Genomic DNA, 21,036 nt, shown 5'->3' on the forward strand with positions numbered 1-21,036 from the left:
TTCTCTTGTCCTCGGGCAGGGTTTTACAGTGAGGTTGAGTGTTTTGTGTTCAAAGAACATAAGGGCAATGTTCAAAGTGGCAGAATATAGTATCAGTCCTTTTTTTAGTGTTTAAACCCTTTTTGGTTTACTTGTTTTGTTCTCTTTTGATTTGTTTTGTGACTGTCCTTTTAAAAAATAGCTTGTAAATCTCTCATTATGCTTTATTTTCATCAAATCTTGGATTCAGCTTGTTTTCTTTCAATTAGCACTGGTTTTGTATTTCTTTATGGAATTGACGGATCATAGACCTCATTGATGTTAGATCATGCACCTCAGTTTTGCATGGAAAAAACATTAGGGGATAATTTTGGCAATGTTCACTCAAAAACTGGGGTGAAAAAAATTGAAAGAAAGCATGCTGATAAGAAGATTGAATCCAAAATTAGGTAATAATATAGCCTAACAAGTGTAATAAATGGGGGTGGGGGGTCAAAATGACCAGAACACAACCACAACAACGGTTAAAACAAGGGTGACACTTGAACACTTTCTGTAACCAAACTGAATCCTCATGTACAATGTGAATTGTGTATAGAGCTTGTTTAGTCATCTCTAAACTTTGGAGAGCTCAAGTCAAAGAGTTATGCCTTCAAAACCACAATATATCACATTCTCAGGTAAAGCACTGACAGTGTGAGAGGAAGTGCACTTTTGCTGTGTCCTGCTGAGTCCTCTGCAGTTAAACGACCAGCCTCCCAACAGGGGAAAGCATACCAAAAGGACAAACAAATCCAGGGGAAACATGTTACAAATGCACTTGATATCCCAAGTATAAAGATAAATAGAACGTTAGACAAAAAAGAAAGTTTAGAAGTTCAAACATGTACGTTAAGACGGCTTTCCGTTGCATCGGTTACTTTATGCATGTGTCTCTTGTGCTGTAGTTTGTGTACTCTTCCCAGTGCCCATATGAGACTCAGTAACTGATCCCATGATGGATGAGTGTTACATGATATCTCACTTTCAGATGGACGCTAGAAAGAGGAAGATCATATTTATTCCTTTTGATAGGGCACCATTATGAGTAACTGTTTGACATATTTAAGGACGTGTCAGAACATTCCCTCTACATTCCTTTTTAGAACTTCAGAATTTCCACGCCACATTTACACTTTTTTTTGTTTTCCAGTACATTTCCTTAAAACAACATATTAATTGAGAATAAAAATTGCATAATATAAGAACTGCATAAATTGTTTTCCTATATCTTAAATTTAATTAATATTTCGGTCACACTTTATTTCTCGCTATTATTAATCCATGAACTACGACCTTTGCCTCAATAAACTCCCAATTTGCTGCTTATTAATAAGGTAGTTGTTAAGTTTATGTATTAGGTAGGATTAGGATTGTAGAATATGGTCATGCAGAATAAGTGCTTTATAAGTACTAATAAAAAATCCAATATGTTAATAAAAGGCATGCTAATGAGCAACTAGTTTATAGTGAGAATTGGTCCCTGTACTAAAGTGTTACCCATTTTTTCTTACCCCAGAGGTAAATATTGTTTTTATTGTTATTACTATTTGCCAATGAGGTAAGTTTTGCAGTAAACTTACTTAAGGATGTCATGTTGATTTTTCTTTTTCAGTTTTCTTTTTATGAAAACCTTTCTATAACTCTGAATAAACAACATAACCAATTCATAAAGCAGAGCTGCAGCCACATACCTGTTTGCAAACAGACCTAAAACATATTCCCACCCCTGCTTCTTATTTTCTGGCTCTTCCTAGGAAAAGCACAATGCTTCCTCTCATATGAAGCTCTGTAATCTGGTGCTTTTGGAGCTGTTGCATGGTTAACATGAGGGTTTGAGATTTGAACTCTGAAAAGCAAAACAGTGCAGTCATGGGGAGCACAAGGGAAAAGCCGCAGTGAGAGTGAAGAAGAGGACTTGTGGAGACCTGTAGGTCCTCTGTACCAAAAAAAAGGACCAGTCTCCCATGGATTACCTTCCAGGGCCTATGTGGATTAAATGTTCTTAAGAAGCGGTAAGACTATCCAACAAAGTGTTTGGAAGGCCTTAACATGTCAGGCTTTGAGGGCCAAATAATATCCATGTCAAGTCCTTTGGATGAATAAGAAATCGCCTTTATGGACCATAACAATGGACAAAAAGACTTTAGAACAAAATAACTGTTTATGCGATGTGAATATGTGAAAATCATCCCAACAATAGCTCATCATTCAAATCTTGCAGAAGACAAATGTAGCTGAGAGTCAGAAAGAAATATAGATAGACAGAACTGTCTGGTTGCAATTATGTCCTTCCCAAGATGATGCAATTGTAACAGTCCTGCTGTGACCTGAAGGACATGTTCTCTAGAATGGAGGCTGGAGGTGTAGGGTGAGGTTGAGGAGCGGCATGTCATCTCTTCTAACACCTCCGGACTGTCATACTGCTCTTGAACTTGTCACCTGCTTGTTTTCAAGTTCCCTGAGGATTGATGAGGATTCTGTGCCAGGCTACTCGTAAATAACCCCTCTCCATTGGGAAGCAGCTGAGGCAGGAAGAGCGGCTGAGTTTTCATACTTATTGCAGATGCAAAAATTTTTATTATGATAAGGCAGAACTGGGTTTAATGACCTGATCACAAAGGGAAATTATCCTTGCACTGTCAGTCTGATGTATTTATTAGCTGTGTTTGTACACACAAGGTAATGGAGTTAAGCGGCTGTGGAGCCGAGGGATCAGCTCAGCCATCTGAACCACAGGTCTGGTCTACATGAATGAATAACTCTTTTAGCTGTAACAACAGAGCCTCTGGATGAGATTTGTAACGGTCAAGCTTGGAAATAGAAGGTTATGCATGTTGGGTCCTCAGGGCCAGCAGGTTGGGGTTTCTCGCACTTAAGTAACAGATGTGACGCACTGAAATTTGACAGAGATTTAGAGATTGGCGGCAATCCTACAGTCTCTGAAGCTGGACTTTTATTTGGTTCTCACTGCTGGCTTACAAGCAGCCACCTAATTGGTTAGTTTTAAAATTATCCAGTAAAGATGCTTGATTGATTAATTTATTTATTTACAAGAAATGTTTGTTGAGCATCAAATCAGCATACTGATGATTTCTGAAGGATCATCTAACACTAAAGACTGGAGTTATGGCTTTGCCATCACGGAAATAAATTACATTTTAAAATTTTCAAACTTTTATTTATGATAAGTTTTTTTTTTTTGAGTTTTTGTAATGTTTTTTTCCCCCGAAATATTCACTCCGACTTTTAACCTTTAGGTAAAATAAATACTGTTGAAGACAAGGGCGTAACTTTGGGTCTACCATTGGGGGGGTTAAACTCGCGGCATATTTATTTATTTATTAATTTATTGTATTATTTTCTTGTGTAAAAGGTAACATGCTAATTTGCATAATTTAATTATGCAATCCCCCCCAAAACGGGTGACTGTATTGGAGCAAACAGCAGTTACAATTCAGTGACATTGGTTCTACACGGTCCCTGGCACCCTCTGGCTTTACCTCATAGGACACTGGCAAACGAACATCTAGCCAGCCAACTCCAGTCAACAAAACAAATCATCAGCTAACTCAGTGTTTCTCAAACTTTTCTGCCATTCCCCACTTCAGAGGTAGGAAAGGGTTTCGAGCCCCACCTGTCCCCAATCACCCCAACAAAATGTTAATAAACTAGGCTTTAAGTTTAACTGTTAAAATGTATTTTATTAACATCACATTTTAAAAACTTAACATCAAATAACAGCATTAAAAAATTTCAAATAAAGAAAATGAAAGTGCAATTATATTATCACTTTGCATGAAATAAGACTCAAAATTAGATTAAAAAATAATAATAATTGTGTTTGCATTTAGCCTCTGATAACATCAATACAAGTGTGGACTAACATTAACCTAGTTGTGCTTTGATTCATTTTGACACTTTGCAAAATCCATGCAAAAAGAACAACAAAAAAACAAACAAACAAACAAACAAAAATAAAAATAATCTCAAATTGAACCAGAGGTGGTAAATTCCTAATAATGTACGTATTTTTTTAGGTATTTTAATAAGATAGATACCTAAAATACGTTGCGCATACAGCTCAAGTAATGCGATCGTTATAAAGGTGTTTGAACAACAAAACACATCCACTTGCACATATTTGACAATCGGAATATCAGATATATCCTGCTATAGCTAACACATTTGTGAAATCTTGAATAAAAAAGGAAATAAAAGCAGATCATCAGTCATTCAGCACTATTGTGGCTACGGTGTGACAAGCAATGAATGGCGCGTCTCCATGGGAACCATAAAGCGATACTACGATCAATAACGGTAGCCTTGAAATACTTTTAAACGTACGTGTGAAGAGGTTAAGTAACGTCAAGGCTTACATTTAAATGTGTCTTTGTTTTGAGTGTATGGTCAATAAATAACGGAATTTAAAAGATGGGCACAAAACCTGTTTGTCATGTTTCTATTCCCCACACTTTGAGAAACGCTGAGCTAATTTAACAGCTAACTTAAGGGTACCTCCGTTTGGTCAGGATTTTTCGTTTTTCTTTTTTTTTTCTTTTTTCTTTTTTTTTTTGGCTGGTGTCGACAAATCGTTGTCTGGCTGCCTTTCAGTGTCCTTTTCATCTTTCCGTCAGCTTTCTCCAACCATTCATCCCATCGACTGCGCAAAATAGTGAACAAACTTGGTACAGAAAGCGGGTTGGGTAATACCAGAGACTTTGGTAATACCAAATCGGTGCGGTGGGCGGGGGGTACATTACAGATTATTTAAAATATGATACTATCTTTCTTGCTGGCAAATGAAATTAATAAAGAAAATGAACAAAAGTATTCATTCTGAATATTTCATATCTATTTTAATCTGAATGATGTGATGATATTGGGGGGGTTATATTAGCTGGATCTGATTTTTGGGGGGGTCATGACCCCCGTAACCCCCGTGCAAATTACGCGCATGGTTGAAGAGCTGAAATAGACTTTATTTACTGATAAGTAAATCCAATATCTTTGGCAAGCCTGTTTTAGCCTTGATGAAAGCAGGGAACATTGATACAAGTCGTTGTCAACATGTCTGTCTTGCGTCACCAATAGCTCAACTGGGTCAAGTTTGTTACAAGCCAGCACAGTCAAGCATGACACACCAGAACAGTATGCTTTTTTTATTTTCCTTTTTCAACATGTGGTGCTTTTTGAAGTCACACAGACTATTATATGCACTTTGCTTTTTCCATCAGTTCGTCAATTTCAAACCAAATCGATGTATTATCATTCTCTACGGTCCAATATACATTCTGAGTTCCCTCCAAAACAATAGCCTATATTTTCTGCAGCGATATAAAAATGGTTGAATTGGACCATTAAAAAGTTAGCTTGGACTATAAGAGCAGCCTTTTGAAGGTACAAGCCTGGAAGTGAATACTAAAGTAATTGTAATTGGCATTAAGTGGAAGGGGTTAAAAGATTTTATTCTTTCCTTTGAAAAAATGATTCCAGTTTATAAGAGTGCTCTTGCAAAGGTATCAAATACAATACAATTTCCCTTTCTCTTTTCCTACAAAATCTTTCAGGCAGAAGCTTTTAAAACTTCAAATGCACTGAGATCCTCTTACACATGTCATGGTATAGCCCTATATAGACATTCCCTGGTCACTCAGTGTCTGAGACACCAATGTGTTCAGTAGAAATGGAGATTTTCCACTGAGGAAGAAACAGTTAAAGACTGTGCACTAGTGGTCTGGCTTTTCCATCACCTCTGCAGACGCTACCATCACATCAAGCATGGCTGACAGGGTGTCTGCTGCATGGAGGCCATTTCTTCAATGTGACCTGCTCTGTTGTCATTCATTATGAACACAGCTGTCTGCCCTCCAGCTCTGCTGGGTCACTGCCAAGCTACTGCATTTATTGTGAAGATAGCAGTGATGGACTTGATTCAAGAAATACTTTTGGCCTTTTATAAATGCCAGATAATTCTGGAAAAACGCTTGATCTCTGAACAATATACAAAGAATCTACATGCAGCTAATGTTTATAAAAACATGTTATTTTTTTTTTAAGTATCATTGTCAGACTACCAAGGAGTTTTTTTCTTTTACAATAGTCTTGTGGTGATCCTTTGCTATATTTATTTTATTTTATTTTGTTTTGTGGTATTGTAATTTAATATTATTGTAAAAAAAAAAAAAATAATAATAATAATAATAATAATAATAATTGGTATTCCATTGTCATTTTAAACCCTAAGTATCTCTTCAAATGGAGATACTTAGCAGAATGTCCAAAATGCTTTTAGTCTATACACTGTTAAAACAAAGGCACAAAACCTGTCACTGGTTTTCAAAATGTACACCTTCATTCTTTATTTACACCTAAAGGATGGATGTTTGTACCTTAAAAGTTCATATTTGTACCACAGTGGCAGAGAAAAGAGCATCTTGGACATTGATAGCAATAATATCTCTTATTGTGTTTCATGCAAAATCAAACTGGTTTAGTGTAATATGTGGGTGAATAATTTTTTTTTTTCAAAACCATATTTTGGGGAAGATAATGCTTCTTAGTTTTACAGAAAGGGTTGGTGTTTATTTATGAAGAACATTAGTGAAAGAAGCGCATAGAAACCTGTATGTTGTGAAATAATCTTTTCCACATGATGAGTGACAGAGTGAAGCTGGCACTTGGCCAATGGTGTCTTTGGTTCATGGCCATGCTCTCATCAAACTGAGTGATCCACTCCATTTCCTTTAAGAATCAACAGCACTTAAAGCTGTGAATTAACATGCTGGAGGTTTCTATTATAAGCAGCACTAGATATGACAGATTGTTTAGTGCCACTGGCAAAGACAGCTCATTTGAATCCAATTAGTTTGTGTGGATTTAAAACATGAACACACCCTTTATTTTCCTAATTACTGTCATGACTCAAGTGACAGCAAATTGCAACAGAGCAAACAGAAGTGATGGATTGTATATGGCTTGATACATACAAGTTCCTAATGTGCTGCTATTGTAAAGAACAGTAATTATAATGACAAACATATATGTGCTGTTTAAGCATATAACCTGTGGGTGTGGGATTAATAATGATGGTTTTGAACATTGCCTCATAGGGTCATATTTAATGCAGTGCATATAAATCTTTCACTCTGTTACTGTAATGTGTGCAGGAAGTCTTACATTTGGCTGCCGCTAGCAGCTGAGCTGCACATGTTAGACCCCCTGCCTTTCAAAAGGCCTCTTAATAGATTTCTGAGGAAAAAAATACTTTACAGTATACTTCAATAAGCAATAACTATTATATTATCATCTTTGAACTAATCACTCACTGCTAAGGGCACATTTGTTCTCCTGTAAATTAGTAATGGTAATGTCCTATCAAATGATCTCGCAGTTGTTCAGTAAGTACCACTGCACACAGTTCATTTTTACAGTGGTGATCTAATTTTTTCCCTATAAGGAGACATGAGGTTTTTTCTCATAGATTTCACCAGAATGCCTTTGATCAAGTGATAGCCATGCTCCAAGAGTAGTTTTCCCCAGTGAGCGTATTTTAAGACTCATCAATTTTCAATAATGAGCACTAAGACATAAATCATTTGTCACCACACATTCAAACCAGCCTTAAAGTGACAGCACCTAGAAATGTAGACGCCCCTGTGTGATTGATCATATTTTGTATCAGACTCTAGCAACCCTTTATGTCAGGAATAAACTGTATTCTGGAAATACAGAGCATGCACAGAGGTAAGAAAATGTTCTCAGTGTATTTAAAACTTTAAAACTGTTTTGTTGAAATAAGCTTAATTTTTTATTTTTTTTATTTTACAAAAATAAGTTTAAAATATTTGTAAGTCACCAAACTCTTGAAGTAACTATTTTATTGTATTACAATCATTTGTATAAATGCATCATAGTACCGACTGGATTTGAGACAGCACAGTTTCAGAGGAGCCCAGGAAATGCCAGCTGATGGAGGGGGAAACATGAGATGTTCACAGTTCTTCCTCATTGTCAGATATGGTATGGATCAGTTTAGTAACAGGCTTCTCTGTGCAGTCTTCCCCCGAGTCGTAAATCTAAATATCTGTGAAGTGACAGCTCATCACACCTAACTTCTCTGCTACGTGAAGACCTTCAGTGAGAGAATTAGACACAGCACACAAATCAAGATATTTACTGTTGCTATTTATTCTTAAAAGAAACAGGTGGAGCCAAAGGAATTTCATTTGAGAATTTTGAGACGATGCAGATTGTCATAACAGTATTTGCTCTTTATAACTTACAGTTATCTTGTACTAGTCTTAGTGCAGTTACAAGAGTAGTTATAGTAAGGAAATACATTGCAATGGGATTGTAATTGTATATTTCTTGGCTTTGATAGCCACACAATTTCTTAGTTTTTCCAAGTTGATATAGTTGATAACGCGCAGAACATTGTTTAATAAGACACAGTTAATTCAATCATTTACAAATGACTCTCCAGACCAGTGCAAATATTCACTGTTTCACTTTCATATATAATAGGAGCCCAAACCACATTAGCGATAATGAGTTATTCAAAGTGATTCAAATCAGCTATTGTAGTGGTCAGCCCATGCTGATTGTGGCCAAAAACTGAAAAAGTGGTATAGTGGTCAGTCTGCGCCTGTTGTGTCTAATCAAATAGCCTGCAGATGTTTGGATCGTCATAAGATCCCCTGCTGGCTGGTATTTAGACATCATGTCCCTAATGTTCAGAGCGGCTCAAAGGATGAACCAGTTTTATTGCACAACATTGTGCAGGAAACAATCTGTGTTTACATGGCAACACAGAGATTAGCACACATATTGTTGGCTAAACAGACTATATAAGTGTCAGAGTAGCAACGACTCAATCTTTATCCTCCAGCAAGGTTAAGCTTGAGCTGTGTGTCCAAACAAGTTTCTTTGTCACGCTTTGTACAAGGAACCTACTTTAATGACTTTCAAAATGTGTTCATGACTTTGAGTAGTGTGTTGCGTTATGAGCAGCATTTCACAAAAGAAGTCATTCAGTGACTTTCTTGTTAAAAGTGCCTCTGTCAGTCCTCCACTGGATATCCGCCATTATGGCAACGGCAAGCTACCATCTTGCCAGTCTAGCACGCTGGCGTTGATGTGTAAATGTGCTAACGTGGCCAGCAATGGCTATCAGGTTTAACAGGATCCTATTGTTTGAAGTGAAAGTGAGAGTGATGTTTCATAAGATTGCAGAAAAGAGAAACCTGCCATGCTAAACTAACTAAATAAATATGATTATTTATTATTTTATTATTATTTATTATTTCCTATTTTAATTATTATTTGTTAGAATTTAAACATTATTATTATTTAATTGTTATTTTAGATCGTTTACTGTATGTCATAGATCAGCTTGAGAAAAAATGTGATTATGGTGTGGATGTGTTGTATTTCAGAGGTCATACCATCTTAAAAAAGTTAAAATACAATTATTTTATTATTAATTATATATTTTCTATTATTTTTGCACATAAACAATTCACTTGACAAAAATATACTTACTGTATAAGGTGAATGTTCAGAACTTGTATTACTTAGGTCATTGATTGCATTTTAAAATGTAATTTAATTTAAAGTTAAAATGTATAGTTAATAAAATACTTATTATTAATTAATTAAATATTTTATGTAGTTTTTTTTTTCCACACAGCTCAGCTTTACAAAAAAAATTATCTTGATGAGTATTATGTGTTTATTTTAGGATGGTATTTATTTATATTATTTTTTTATTAAAAATTAGTTTTTATTCAAAACTCAGACTCAGTCATACATGCATATATATATATATATATATATATATATATATATATATATATATATATATATGCAAAACTAGTTTCTTCATTTTCATGTGTCACTCTCCTTTTTCACAACTCGTTGCCACTGAACAATAACCACCCCAGAAGAAACCCAAACATAATCCCCTGTGTACATTACTCCCTCAGAGCCTCCTCATGTTCTCATCATGGGAACCTGTGTTTGCCTCTTACCCACTCTTAACCTGACGTGTAATCTCTTCCCCTTCTCCTGAGCTTTCAGCAAGACTTTATTTGGGCTGCTTGTGTGAGGGAAGCGAGAGCGCTCTCCCAGCAGGCAGTACCCCAAGAATACTCAGAGAGCCACAGCCAGGGCAAATGTCAAGTAGCCTCAAGGGTCAGACTCTTAACCCCAAGCTGAGGGTTTGTGGACAGAGTTGGGAAGCCAGAAGCATGCTCTCTGGGAAAACAGAGCTGTGTTTTTTCATTGGACTCCAATAATGGGTGATAACTCCTTTAGCAAAGCTACCATATGGGAGCCCCCGTGGGAGCTGAGCCCCTCTGTTAATGACTTCTTAATGATTCCTCATTAAATGCATTACATGTGTTTTAAAAAACGAAATGACCCAGAAATATATTCCATTATAATTTAAAGGAATACCCAATGATGTAACTAAATGTTCAGGACCTTTTCTAAGATCTGCCATTTAAAACCCCTGTTTGGAAGGAATCCTACCGTTTTGGTCTCAGTAAGATTTTAAAATGTTTTGGAAGGAAGTCTCTTATGCTCACCACGCCTGCATTTATTTAATAAAAAAATACAGTGAAACAGTGTTACTGTGAAATATTATTACACAATTATAATCACTGTTTTTGTTTTTATATTTTATGTACTATATTATGCTTTATATACATGTAATTTATTCCTATGATGGCAAAGCTGACATGACTCCAGTCTTCAGTGTCACATGATCCTTCAGAAATCATTGTAATATGATGATTTGCTGATCAAGCTTATTGTTATCTAAACTGTAAAAGTTGTGCTGTTTAATATTTTCTAGAAAAATTTGAAACATCAGGATCCTTTGTTGGGTAGAATGCATGAAGTTTTTTCTTTTTCTTTTTTTTTCTTTTTTTTTTTTTTTAAATATAATTGTTGTAACCATGTAAAATTCATTAGTTACTTGAATTTCAATCTAACTGACCCAAAGAAAGGTCAAAGTATTTTTGATTATGTTGTCCTCTCTGGTTCTGGTGATGGCATGTTTGCTCTGATTTCTTGGAAGGACACTGTAAGTGAGCCTAAGCAAAGATCTTCGAAAATGACTTTTGCAGTAAAATCTGATATCTCTCCCCAAGGATTTCCATACTATTTCCATGTTCCTTTCAGAAAAGCAAATTAAGACCATGCATTGCTTGACACAGAAGATAGTTTGCTGCTCTTGTAAATACAAAACACTGAGGCTAAAATCACACAAAATGTCACTCAACAATAACAGTCACATAAGTGATACAAAAACATGCAATAGACATACGTGCCAAGGCCAGCCAGAGCAGATCAAGACGAAATGTTGTTACAGGCCACGCTTCACAAGCATTTGGATTTACAAGCATTTGCATTGAACTTGAGGCGATTTGCTTATCTACTTGAAAGTCTTGGAAATGTTGCGAACGAAGTACAACGAAAAAGGAGAGCTTAAAAGCAGGAGCACAGTGAGGAGGTCGGTACTGTATTATCGTTTGGATCCATGTAAATAATACCTTTGAATAAATACCACAAGCGCAACATGGCTTGGCTTCAATATGAACGTCTGAATGTGATATTCAGCTGTACTCTGTTCAAAAATTCACACACTCCCCTTCTTGTCACTTTGGCTGATTACTTTATGAACCTGTCATGAAAGAGAGGAGGTGCCATTTTCAGCATTGCTTGTTTGTTTAGGGGCGACACTCTTGATATACTCAGCTGTTGTGTATTTATTGGAGAATACAGTGAGTGTTGTTAAACAAAGACTTTTGAACATGTGGTGAAACACTGACAGAGAGGGGAAAAGAAAAACATCCCACAGGTGTTAATGATATAAACCTGCCTGACAGGGTTCCACCATGGAAACCTAGAGGATGATGGTAGTATATGTGTGTGCGTGAGAGTGTGTGCGAGCAGATACAACATCAACTGCCCGCATTGTCTTCATCAGCTGTCAGCTTAGAAAACATGGTAATTAAGAGCCGCAAATTTGACAAAAGCTTCAGTGCCACACATTTCTTATTATGTTACAAGTTGCCTCGCAGGAATTCCACACAAAAGCTGCTGGTACTGAAATGAGGGTAACAAAACTGGGGTCCTACCCTTTTCATTCATGCATTGCTGAAAGCCAATGGAAAATTTACAGCAGGCCATTTATTTCATCTGTCAAAATAACCTTGTAGCCTTGTGACTTCTCCATGTTAAAGGGTTAGTTCACTCAAAAATGAAAATTAGGCTGTGTTTTACTCACCCAAGAGGCATATATGACATTCTTCTTTCAGAAAAATCAGTTGGATTTATATTAAAATTGGTCTTTGATCTTTCAAGTCCAAAAGAAGTAAAATGAAAAGCCCATCCATAAAAATGGGCTGACATGAATGACAAGAATGGGCTTTGTCTGACAAAGCTCCGGGGAGTGAACAAAGGTCTCCTGTAGTGGATCGATGCATTTTTGTAAGAAAAATATCCATATTCAAAACGTAAAAATCACTTTAATGTTGCTTGCGCCAACAGTTGTACACTGAAGCAGCTCCAGGCGGATGACGTATGAGGTCAGTGTTGCGCATGTGATGGTGAGTCTCGTGAAAATCAGCGTTTGTTTACAGGAACAAATGAAGCAAAGTTTCCTTACTTTAGCAAAGGAAAACCAGTCTCTGGTTTTGGTGGAGTCACTGAAATCCTTGTTTTGTAATTCATATTAGTGACTGTTGTTTTGTTTTGATCTCTCCCCTGCGCTTCCACGTTCATCCCTTCTAAGCGTTGCATACACAACACTGACAACTGACACAACATACGTCATCCGCCCGGAGCACAAGCTAGATTAAAGTGATTTTTTACATTTTGAATATGGATATTTTTCTTACAAAAACACATTGAGTCACTACAGGAGGCCTTTGTTCACACCTCGGAGCTTTGTGAGACACTTTTTTTTATGGATGGGCGCTTTTCATTTAACTTCTTTTGGACTGATGCATGCAACTCCCACTGAGTGGCATTAAACAGCTTGAAAGATCAAAGATGATTTTTAATATAACTCCGACTGGATTCATCTGAAAGAAAAAGAAGTCATATACACCTAGGATTCCATGTGGGTGAGTAAAACACAGCCTTTTTGGGTGAACTAACCCTTTAAGGTTTGCATGCTCTTTGGCTTAATATGTGTTAAAAGTGCATGGTCTAGCAGCATGGCATTGGCAAGTGTGCTGTGTAACTGAGGTGACAAAGCCAACAGATTGAGAGATGGATTTGTTCTGCACCTGGGGAGGAACGAGTGCAAGAGGGGAAAAAGGTTTGAGTTGACTTGGCTTGGCCAATTTGATCTGTCCTCACTTACTCTGGACAGACAAATGTTTTGGGTGTAAACCGTGCAGCAATGCAAATAGACAAACGTGCATTTTCTTTGCTTTATTAAAAGTGCACAAAATATTTTAATAGTATTTTTGCCTTGTTTTCCAACAAAAATATTCTTGTAATAAAATACATTTACTTGAGAAGCAAAATAGAGTTTAGTTTGTATTTTACCATTTACTCTATTAACATATTTTAAGCATAAATCTAACTACGCTTAGTGAGGTTTATGCTTAAAAGATTGCATGTGTAATTTTGTTTCTCAAGTAAAAACCATGTGAAATGCGTTATCACACTTAACTCCCCAACTCTGCCTTTTAGTATAGTTTACCTTAAGTACATCAAGATTTAGATGAGTTTGTTTCTCAGTCAGATCAGATTAGGAGAAATTTACTTGTGGATTATTTTAATGTTTTTATTAGCAGTTTGGACTCTCATTCTGACGGCACCCATTCACTGCAGAGGATCTATTGGTGAGCAAGTGATGTAATGATGAATTTCAACAAGTCTGTTCTAAAGAAGCAACAAACTCATATTTAATTTTGGGTGAACTATTCCTTTAAGGACATGTAAATGTGGAACAGCAGGGGTAAACAAAGCACATGCAGCCAGTGTTAACATAATCTGACCTGGCTTCCTCATGTGCTACAGTAGCAACAGTGTTTAAACAGACAGGTTAACTTGGACTGACATAAGGGGCCTACTGAATAAACATGCTGGCAATGCTAGTCATGGCACTTTACTAATGTGCTAAATCTGACACTGGGAACAGGGCTCATGACTTTTGATGACATCAGCAGATCCAGTGTCCTACTGTTACAATCATCTATGTACCCTCACTGGCTTCACTGTATTTTATATAAACATCTTCTACCCTGATGCATAACTATTGACCCATTTTCCACATTGCAAGGGTGTTTAAAGAAAAAGTTACATTAAATAAGTGAAGAGATGTAAAATGAGCACAGAACAACCTCCCACATAGCAAATGTCTTCTGGCCCAGATCTGGGCCAAACAATCACTTTTCCCTCTGCCCAAATGCCACAAAGAATGATGGCCCTGAAGTGGCCCAGAAACTGGATTAAAGACAAGGGCCACACATGGGCCAAAACCGGGCCAAAACTCACCCAGTTAATAACCCTTAACTGGCCCTGAACTGGGCCGAAACAGATTTTATTATTGGTGTCAATTCTCAGCCTTAAGTAAACCAGAATCCCCAAATCTGAGCCCCACATGAGCCTTATATAGCCCAGACCCAACCCAGACAGCAAGCAGTTTCAGCCCAGATCTGGCCCACATGGATTTCACGTGGGCCAGATGTGGGCCTGATCTGGTTCAACACAATGTTGCTGTCTGGGAATACAAAATCTTAATATTTCATATTTTTGCATTGTGTATTACTATAATCGCCATTATTCATTTTGTGACATGCTTTGGTCCCAGACAGCAATATAGTGTTGGCCTAGATCCAGCCCACATTTGGCCCGCATGGAATCTATCCGGATTCCAGCCGAAACTGTTTGCTGTCTGGTAATGGACACACAAACTACACCAATAAAGTACATTAAACTGAACAGAAAATCAGACTTAAAACCCACAAATCATGTAATTGTGCAATAAAAAAAACGTATTGCATTGATTTTTCTATTTATTTTTATAAAGTACAAATCAACCAATAAAGAGTGGGTGTATAAAGTATACAGTTTATAAGAGAAACGTAACAGATACGTTAGACACATGTAACTTAATCATAAGAATTTATTACAGATGTGTCAAAGAGCAGTACCAAAGTAGTCCAAATGAAGATGCATTGCAGTTGCAGTCATCTCTGGCAGAATATAGAAGTAGTGCGAGGAGCAGGGCATAATTTAAATTGTTAAACACTGAAAATACTATCCCGATCCAATCTGTCAAGGCACGCGTTTCTCATTCAAAACACGCATCACCGGAAACACGGCATGTCACAATCTAAGATGAAACCGACAAGAGCCAATGAGCATTTGATATAGCTGACGTAAAACTTGTTGTAAAACTTCTTAACTGCAATTTTTTTAATTGTTACTATAGCTACAGAGGAAGGAGATAAATATCGCCGATGAATGGTTTGAATTTGGATCTGTTCTCACACCAAGCATCACATAGATACAGAGGATATAAATAAAAATAAGACACTTTCATGATCATTTTATTTAATGCTTGTGCATGACAACATAGGCCTACTAAATGATGTGCCCCCACTCTCTGTTATAGATCAGTGTGTGCCCCATAGTAAACCAAATAAATATAACATGGTAACTGTTAAATGATCTCTCTCTCTTTACATGTTAGGATTCTAAGATTATTTGTACCAAGAGTAATATTATAAAATGTAATAAAATTATAATTAAGTACTGTTTAATGCACTTGACTGATTTGCTTAATTTTGAAATTATGTTTTATTCTGTTTTGACTTGCCATTTCAAAGACTACATTTTAACAATACTACACTTCATTAAAATGTATATGATCATTTAACCATTATCATGCAATATTGTATATATCTTGTTTATCATGGGTCACATGATATGCTGCCAGATATCACTGGACTGATCTGGGCCACACTCCTCCCACCAACAATCGGCCTCATGTTGTTTGCCGGATCCCCGGCGTGCCGTCATTGCCACACATGGCCCAGCCCAGCTCTGGCTGAAAGGGTACATGCCATTGCGACAGGAGGCCAGCAGTGCCAGCTTGAGGCCACATTTGGGCCAAATCCGTCTGCTATGTGGGCTACTAGTGATACAGACGATGTGATCATTTCTTGAAACGTATCATCTCAGTAGGATGTTTTCAGGGTTGTAGATCTACATTCTTCCTAAGAAAGCAGAACAGCTGTAGTCAATCTAGCTTCTCTGTCGTTTTAGGAGATATCGTGCAAAGGTCTTTCCTGAGAATATTCCCTGTTCCATTTGAAGCCAGAACTTATTCCATCTTAACCAAAGAACTGTGCAATGAGTCTTAAAACTATATAATGTCTCAGTCTTATATAGTTAAACAGTTATTATTTCAGTTTATTTCACAATCATTTGTAGTTCATGTATATGTAGTTTGGAAATTTTACTTTATCTGTCAGACTAAAAAAAACACATAAGAGAATGAAATCAGACACAAGCATTAATGTAGCAAAAGATCATTTGTTTACTTTGTTTTTCTCCATTTAGCTGTCTGATTTTAATCTCTGAACCTATCATCTATAGAATACAAATTCTGCACAGGCCATCATTTTCTGATGTCAGCTAAAGCTAAATGTTTTTTTTTTTAATTGTAAAAAGTATTTTACGGTTTATGGACTTCTCGTGTTACAATCAACGACATCTGTGATACATGCAGACATAACTAATGTCTTGAGCGGGCACTCAGTATTTGCACATAAAATGGAATAAGTAAACAATAATTTGGGGCATCCTTTTTTTTTTAGACAAACACACACAGATACTCTATAAACATATTGGCCAATGTAAATTATCACTTCTATAACGATGTACACAAAAAAAGCTAACCAGCATTCCTGTCCATAACTGAACTTTGAATTGGAATCACATTTATATAGTTTCAGTATATAAATTATATTGGCTAGAATGTAGTAACGATGTCGCTGTTATTCTGTAAAAGCCACGGTCGGCTACTAAAAACCATTTGATAAGTCATTAAGTGTAATCAAATTTTTTTCTTAAAGACTGGTCATAACTTTTAAAAGTCAGTTACATTAAAAAAGTAGATTTGTCCAATCTGAACCTATAATTTAAGACTGAACACCACTTGGCTAAATGCCAGTTGGTCACACTAATTCTTAAGACTTAACACTAACTTAACACAGTGGCTGTGTTTATGCAACTCGACCCTTCAGGATCTAAATAATACAAATTTAAAGCATGAAAATCACAAGCAGCATGTTTGTTAAAATTGATCCAATCATTATAATTGTCCTATATTATTTTAGTATTGATTTTTTCCCCCTGTTCTATTATAATGTTCTACCATGAAATAATATTATTGATCATTACTGCATTGATGTAACTTGTCTACATCATGGGTGGCCTGAGAGAGAGTTTAATATAAACACAATTGCTTTGTGAAAATATCACAATTACAAAATAATATATGAACATGGGACATCTTAAAATCTTTTATTTTATTTTGACACTTTGCAAAATTAACATTTAAATACTTTAACACACATTAGGATGTATTATAATGTACAACATGCATGTCTGAAATGGTATGTACATTTTTATATATACAGACGTGTCAAAAAAGCAGCGCAGATTGTTTTAGATGCTGCATAAGGCTAGGATCTTTTTCTGTCTTTTCGCAGGTAAATTTCCAAATATATGTATGTGTGAGTGAATAAATATACAGTCAGTAAAAAATTAGCAAGTACTTTTAGTATTTTTTTTTTTTTACAGGAAGCCTTACTGGGATGTCCGGTTTAAAGAAAGCGCAGGTCTTTTTAAAATTGCCTCCACTGAGAAAGACAGAGACTCTCCTGCGGAGACCTTGGTGCTCCACGGCTTCGCTACAAGGTCCTTTCCTGCTCTTTCGGAGCATTTAAGTCCCACTGTGTCTTTGGCTGTACCCTCCCTGAACTTTTTCGCCGCTTCCTCCAGCAGTTCCTTACAATATGGCCCATTCATCTCTGTATTCTTGTCATTGAGTGTCTGCTGTATGAGAGAATGGAAGGAGTTGAGCTTCATAGAAAGTGTGTGCTTGGCAGTGTCTTTGCTCATGTTGTTAATCACATGCTCATGGCTTCCTGCAGGTGGAGGAAATGCTTGTCCATACACCCTCTTAGGAGGCGAGAAGGCTGAACGGGCACTTCCGCTCTGACCAAGTCCTGTCTGAGCCTCTTTGGGCCCCGGCTGGAGATCACACGGCTCTGGAGTCACTCGAGAGCCCTCGAGCCTGGATGCAGCAGGTTCCTGCTCGGGCGGGTGGCTCTCTGTGGACGTCATCATCTTTGGATCCCAAACAGCTCCAGGTTTCAAGTTCTGGACTGCGGTGGCGTTCAAGAGACACTGCTGGTATAACAGGGCATCGCTAATACCGCTGCTGCCCCGCGGCCACATTACGAAGCGCTGTGAGAGCGGGTACTGGCGGTAGGTGGCCGCTACGCTTACATTGGAGGAGATGAGCTCCATGTTAGCTGTCGTCCCACCTGTGGCAGCATACTGCAGGGAGAGATCCAGACAGCCGGGCAGAAATCCACAGAGATCTTTGGAAGAAGGTTCGCCCGTGGAAGAGGCCGAGGAGGATGAGAAGGCCGTCTTGTAGGAGTTATACTCAGCAGCATGGACCATATTACCAGGGAGGAAGAGCGAGGCAGAGCTGGACTGGCTGGACTCGAGAAGCTCCCGTTCTTTATATTCTCGCTCCAGCATGATGGTCTCCAGCTCCTTGTCGGCAAAGGCTCGTCTCTTCCTCATGCGGTCACTTAGAGGAGGGGGCAGAGCAGGACTGGCTCCCAGAAATGGGTCGTTCTGAACTGGACGATATCCTGTCAGTGAAGAAGATGAATTTGGTTTCATTAACATATAACAACAGACAAGATTTATGCCACTTTTTGGGTTAAAAATTTCTTAATTTCGACATTTTTTTTTTTTCATGGGTTGGTTAAAATTGAGCATCAATAACATCATGCACAATATATATATATATATATATATATATATATATATATATATATATATATATATATATATATATTTTTAAGTTAAACATGTGCTGTACTTGAGAGAAGCTTATCCAGAGATATCCAGAGAGGGACCAAGTGAATTAATTTGAAATGGACAGAAGTCCAAGAAAGGCTGAGAGAAGAGGAAAAAAGAGGAGTAAAATTAGTTTTAAAAAGAAGGAAAAAAGGGTGAAAGTTCAGACTGAACAACCATCAGCTTTTAACATAAAGCAGGAAAGATTTTTCAGTTTGTGCATGCATTTTATTTATTTATTTTTTACCCACCTTCTAAAATACTTTTTGCCAGCATGGTTGATGGACGAATGTGCCGCTGATATATAGTTCTTCTTTCCACCGGTATTTGCTTCCCGGATATTCCCTTTTTGTCCTGAAATTAAATGATACATAGTTGTAAGACATCTTACTCAAAAAAGTGGTTATCTTGTATCAGTTTATGTGTTTTTTTTTCTTTTTTCTTGAGCAATGTCTTGATATGACTGATTACATTTTTTCCACTTTCTCCAGCATTTACCCTTGCATTTTGTTTCCTCAGTTTGATACTAATAACAGTAAATGGTCCAAATGGCCTGTTCAGAACTGCATTATTCTGCGTGCATTCACCTCAGTCGCTTGCTGTCTCCGCAGTGCGACTTGAGCAGCCATCACGCGCTGTCTCTCCACCACCAGCAGACAGTTCGCGCACTGGCAGTCTCTCCACCGGCAGAACCTCTTGTGCCCCTTCAGACAAGACACCACGCCGTGGTTCCTGCAGCGTGCGCATTTCGGAGTGCGGCTCAGTTTGCGCTGGTCTCCAGAGCCGAGGTTTAAGCGGCTGGTTTTGTCGTCGTCTTTGGTCCCCGCGTCGTCCTCCCCGGTGCCGGAGAACACCGCCTGATCATCGCTCTCCGTTTCCAGGCCCTCCACGTCGATCTCAAACTCCGTGCCAGAAAGATCCGTCATTTTCAGGACGCGGGTAAATAGATGCTGTCCAGAAAAAAAAGAGTTCTAATTAGATAATTATTTTAATAAGTCTATAATAAATATTTTCATAGATTAACATATAAATGAATAGGCTACTGTGATTTCTACTTGTGTTTTCAAAGAGTTCAATTAAATTTGCACCTTCTAATTGAGAGATTTAGTAGGCTACTGCAGGTTGTAGGCTAATTTAGATTTGACTTAAAAAAAATAATAAGTTGCAGTTTAACTTTTGTTTTGATATTTTAAGGTGTATTTAGATTTAGAGACACTTACCTTGCCAAGGAAGACCAATAAAGGATGATTGGATATCCAACAGTCTCTATAAGACTAGAACCCAGAGCTGTAGAAGCGAAAAGAAGCGCTGGCTACATGCACATTTACATCAGTGAGCGACATTCACTCTACCTGATCTGTCACTGAGATGTGATGAGAGCCTTTCTCAGCCTTTCAACTCTAAGATCCGCACAGCAAACCTGTCACAGCCAATGGGGAAGCTCCGCTCACAACGACCCAATCAGGAGACGGCTTGTGACAGCATCTCCCGATTGGCTTGATGTGAACGGAGCTTCCCCATTGGCTGGAATTGGAATCACTCTCTGAACAAAGTTGTTAATGGGGTGAAGTTACAAATAAAACAGTCCTAGGAAACCATCAATTAATCGCGGAGAACACTGGGGGTTCAGCTGTTTAATAGGTCTAGTTTCAAACCCTCATGTCGTGGCTCACACATGCATTATTATTTTTTACTAATAGGCCTACTAATAAGTAGCCTAGCTATGTTATATTGAATAATTAGGCCATTCCAGCTTAGACACGGCATTTAGCTATAGCCGCCCATTAATAAAAGGATATTTGATTAAAATAAATAAATAAATACAAACTTGAAACTTTGGCGGAAAACAGTTCACTTGTTCATATTCCGTGATTGTTAGCC

General features: G+C 37.4%; 1 protein-coding gene across 1 annotated transcript; it reads right to left on the reverse strand.

Annotated features, from left to right (window-relative positions):
• Window positions 1–17,828: 17,828 nt before the first annotated feature.
• On the reverse strand, window positions 17,829–20,442 carry LOC132139352 (doublesex- and mab-3-related transcription factor 2-like). Its single transcript, XM_059547749.1, has 4 exons — window positions 20,376–20,442; window positions 19,743–20,105; window positions 19,407–19,509; window positions 17,829–18,944 (listed from the first exon to the last, which is right to left on the reverse strand). Exons 2-4 carry the CDS (start codon window positions 20,079–20,081, stop codon window positions 17,863–17,865), a joined length of 1,524 nt encoding a protein of 507 aa, XP_059403732.1. The 5' UTR covers window positions 20,082–20,105; window positions 20,376–20,442; the 3' UTR covers window positions 17,829–17,862.
• Between the last annotated feature and the right edge of the window lie 594 nt (window positions 20,443–21,036).

Source organism: Carassius carassius, chromosome 4 (assembly GCF_963082965.1).
Source record: "Carassius carassius chromosome 4, fCarCar2.1, whole genome shotgun sequence".
NCBI classification, from domain to species: Eukaryota; Metazoa; Chordata; class Actinopteri; order Cypriniformes; family Cyprinidae; genus Carassius; species Carassius carassius.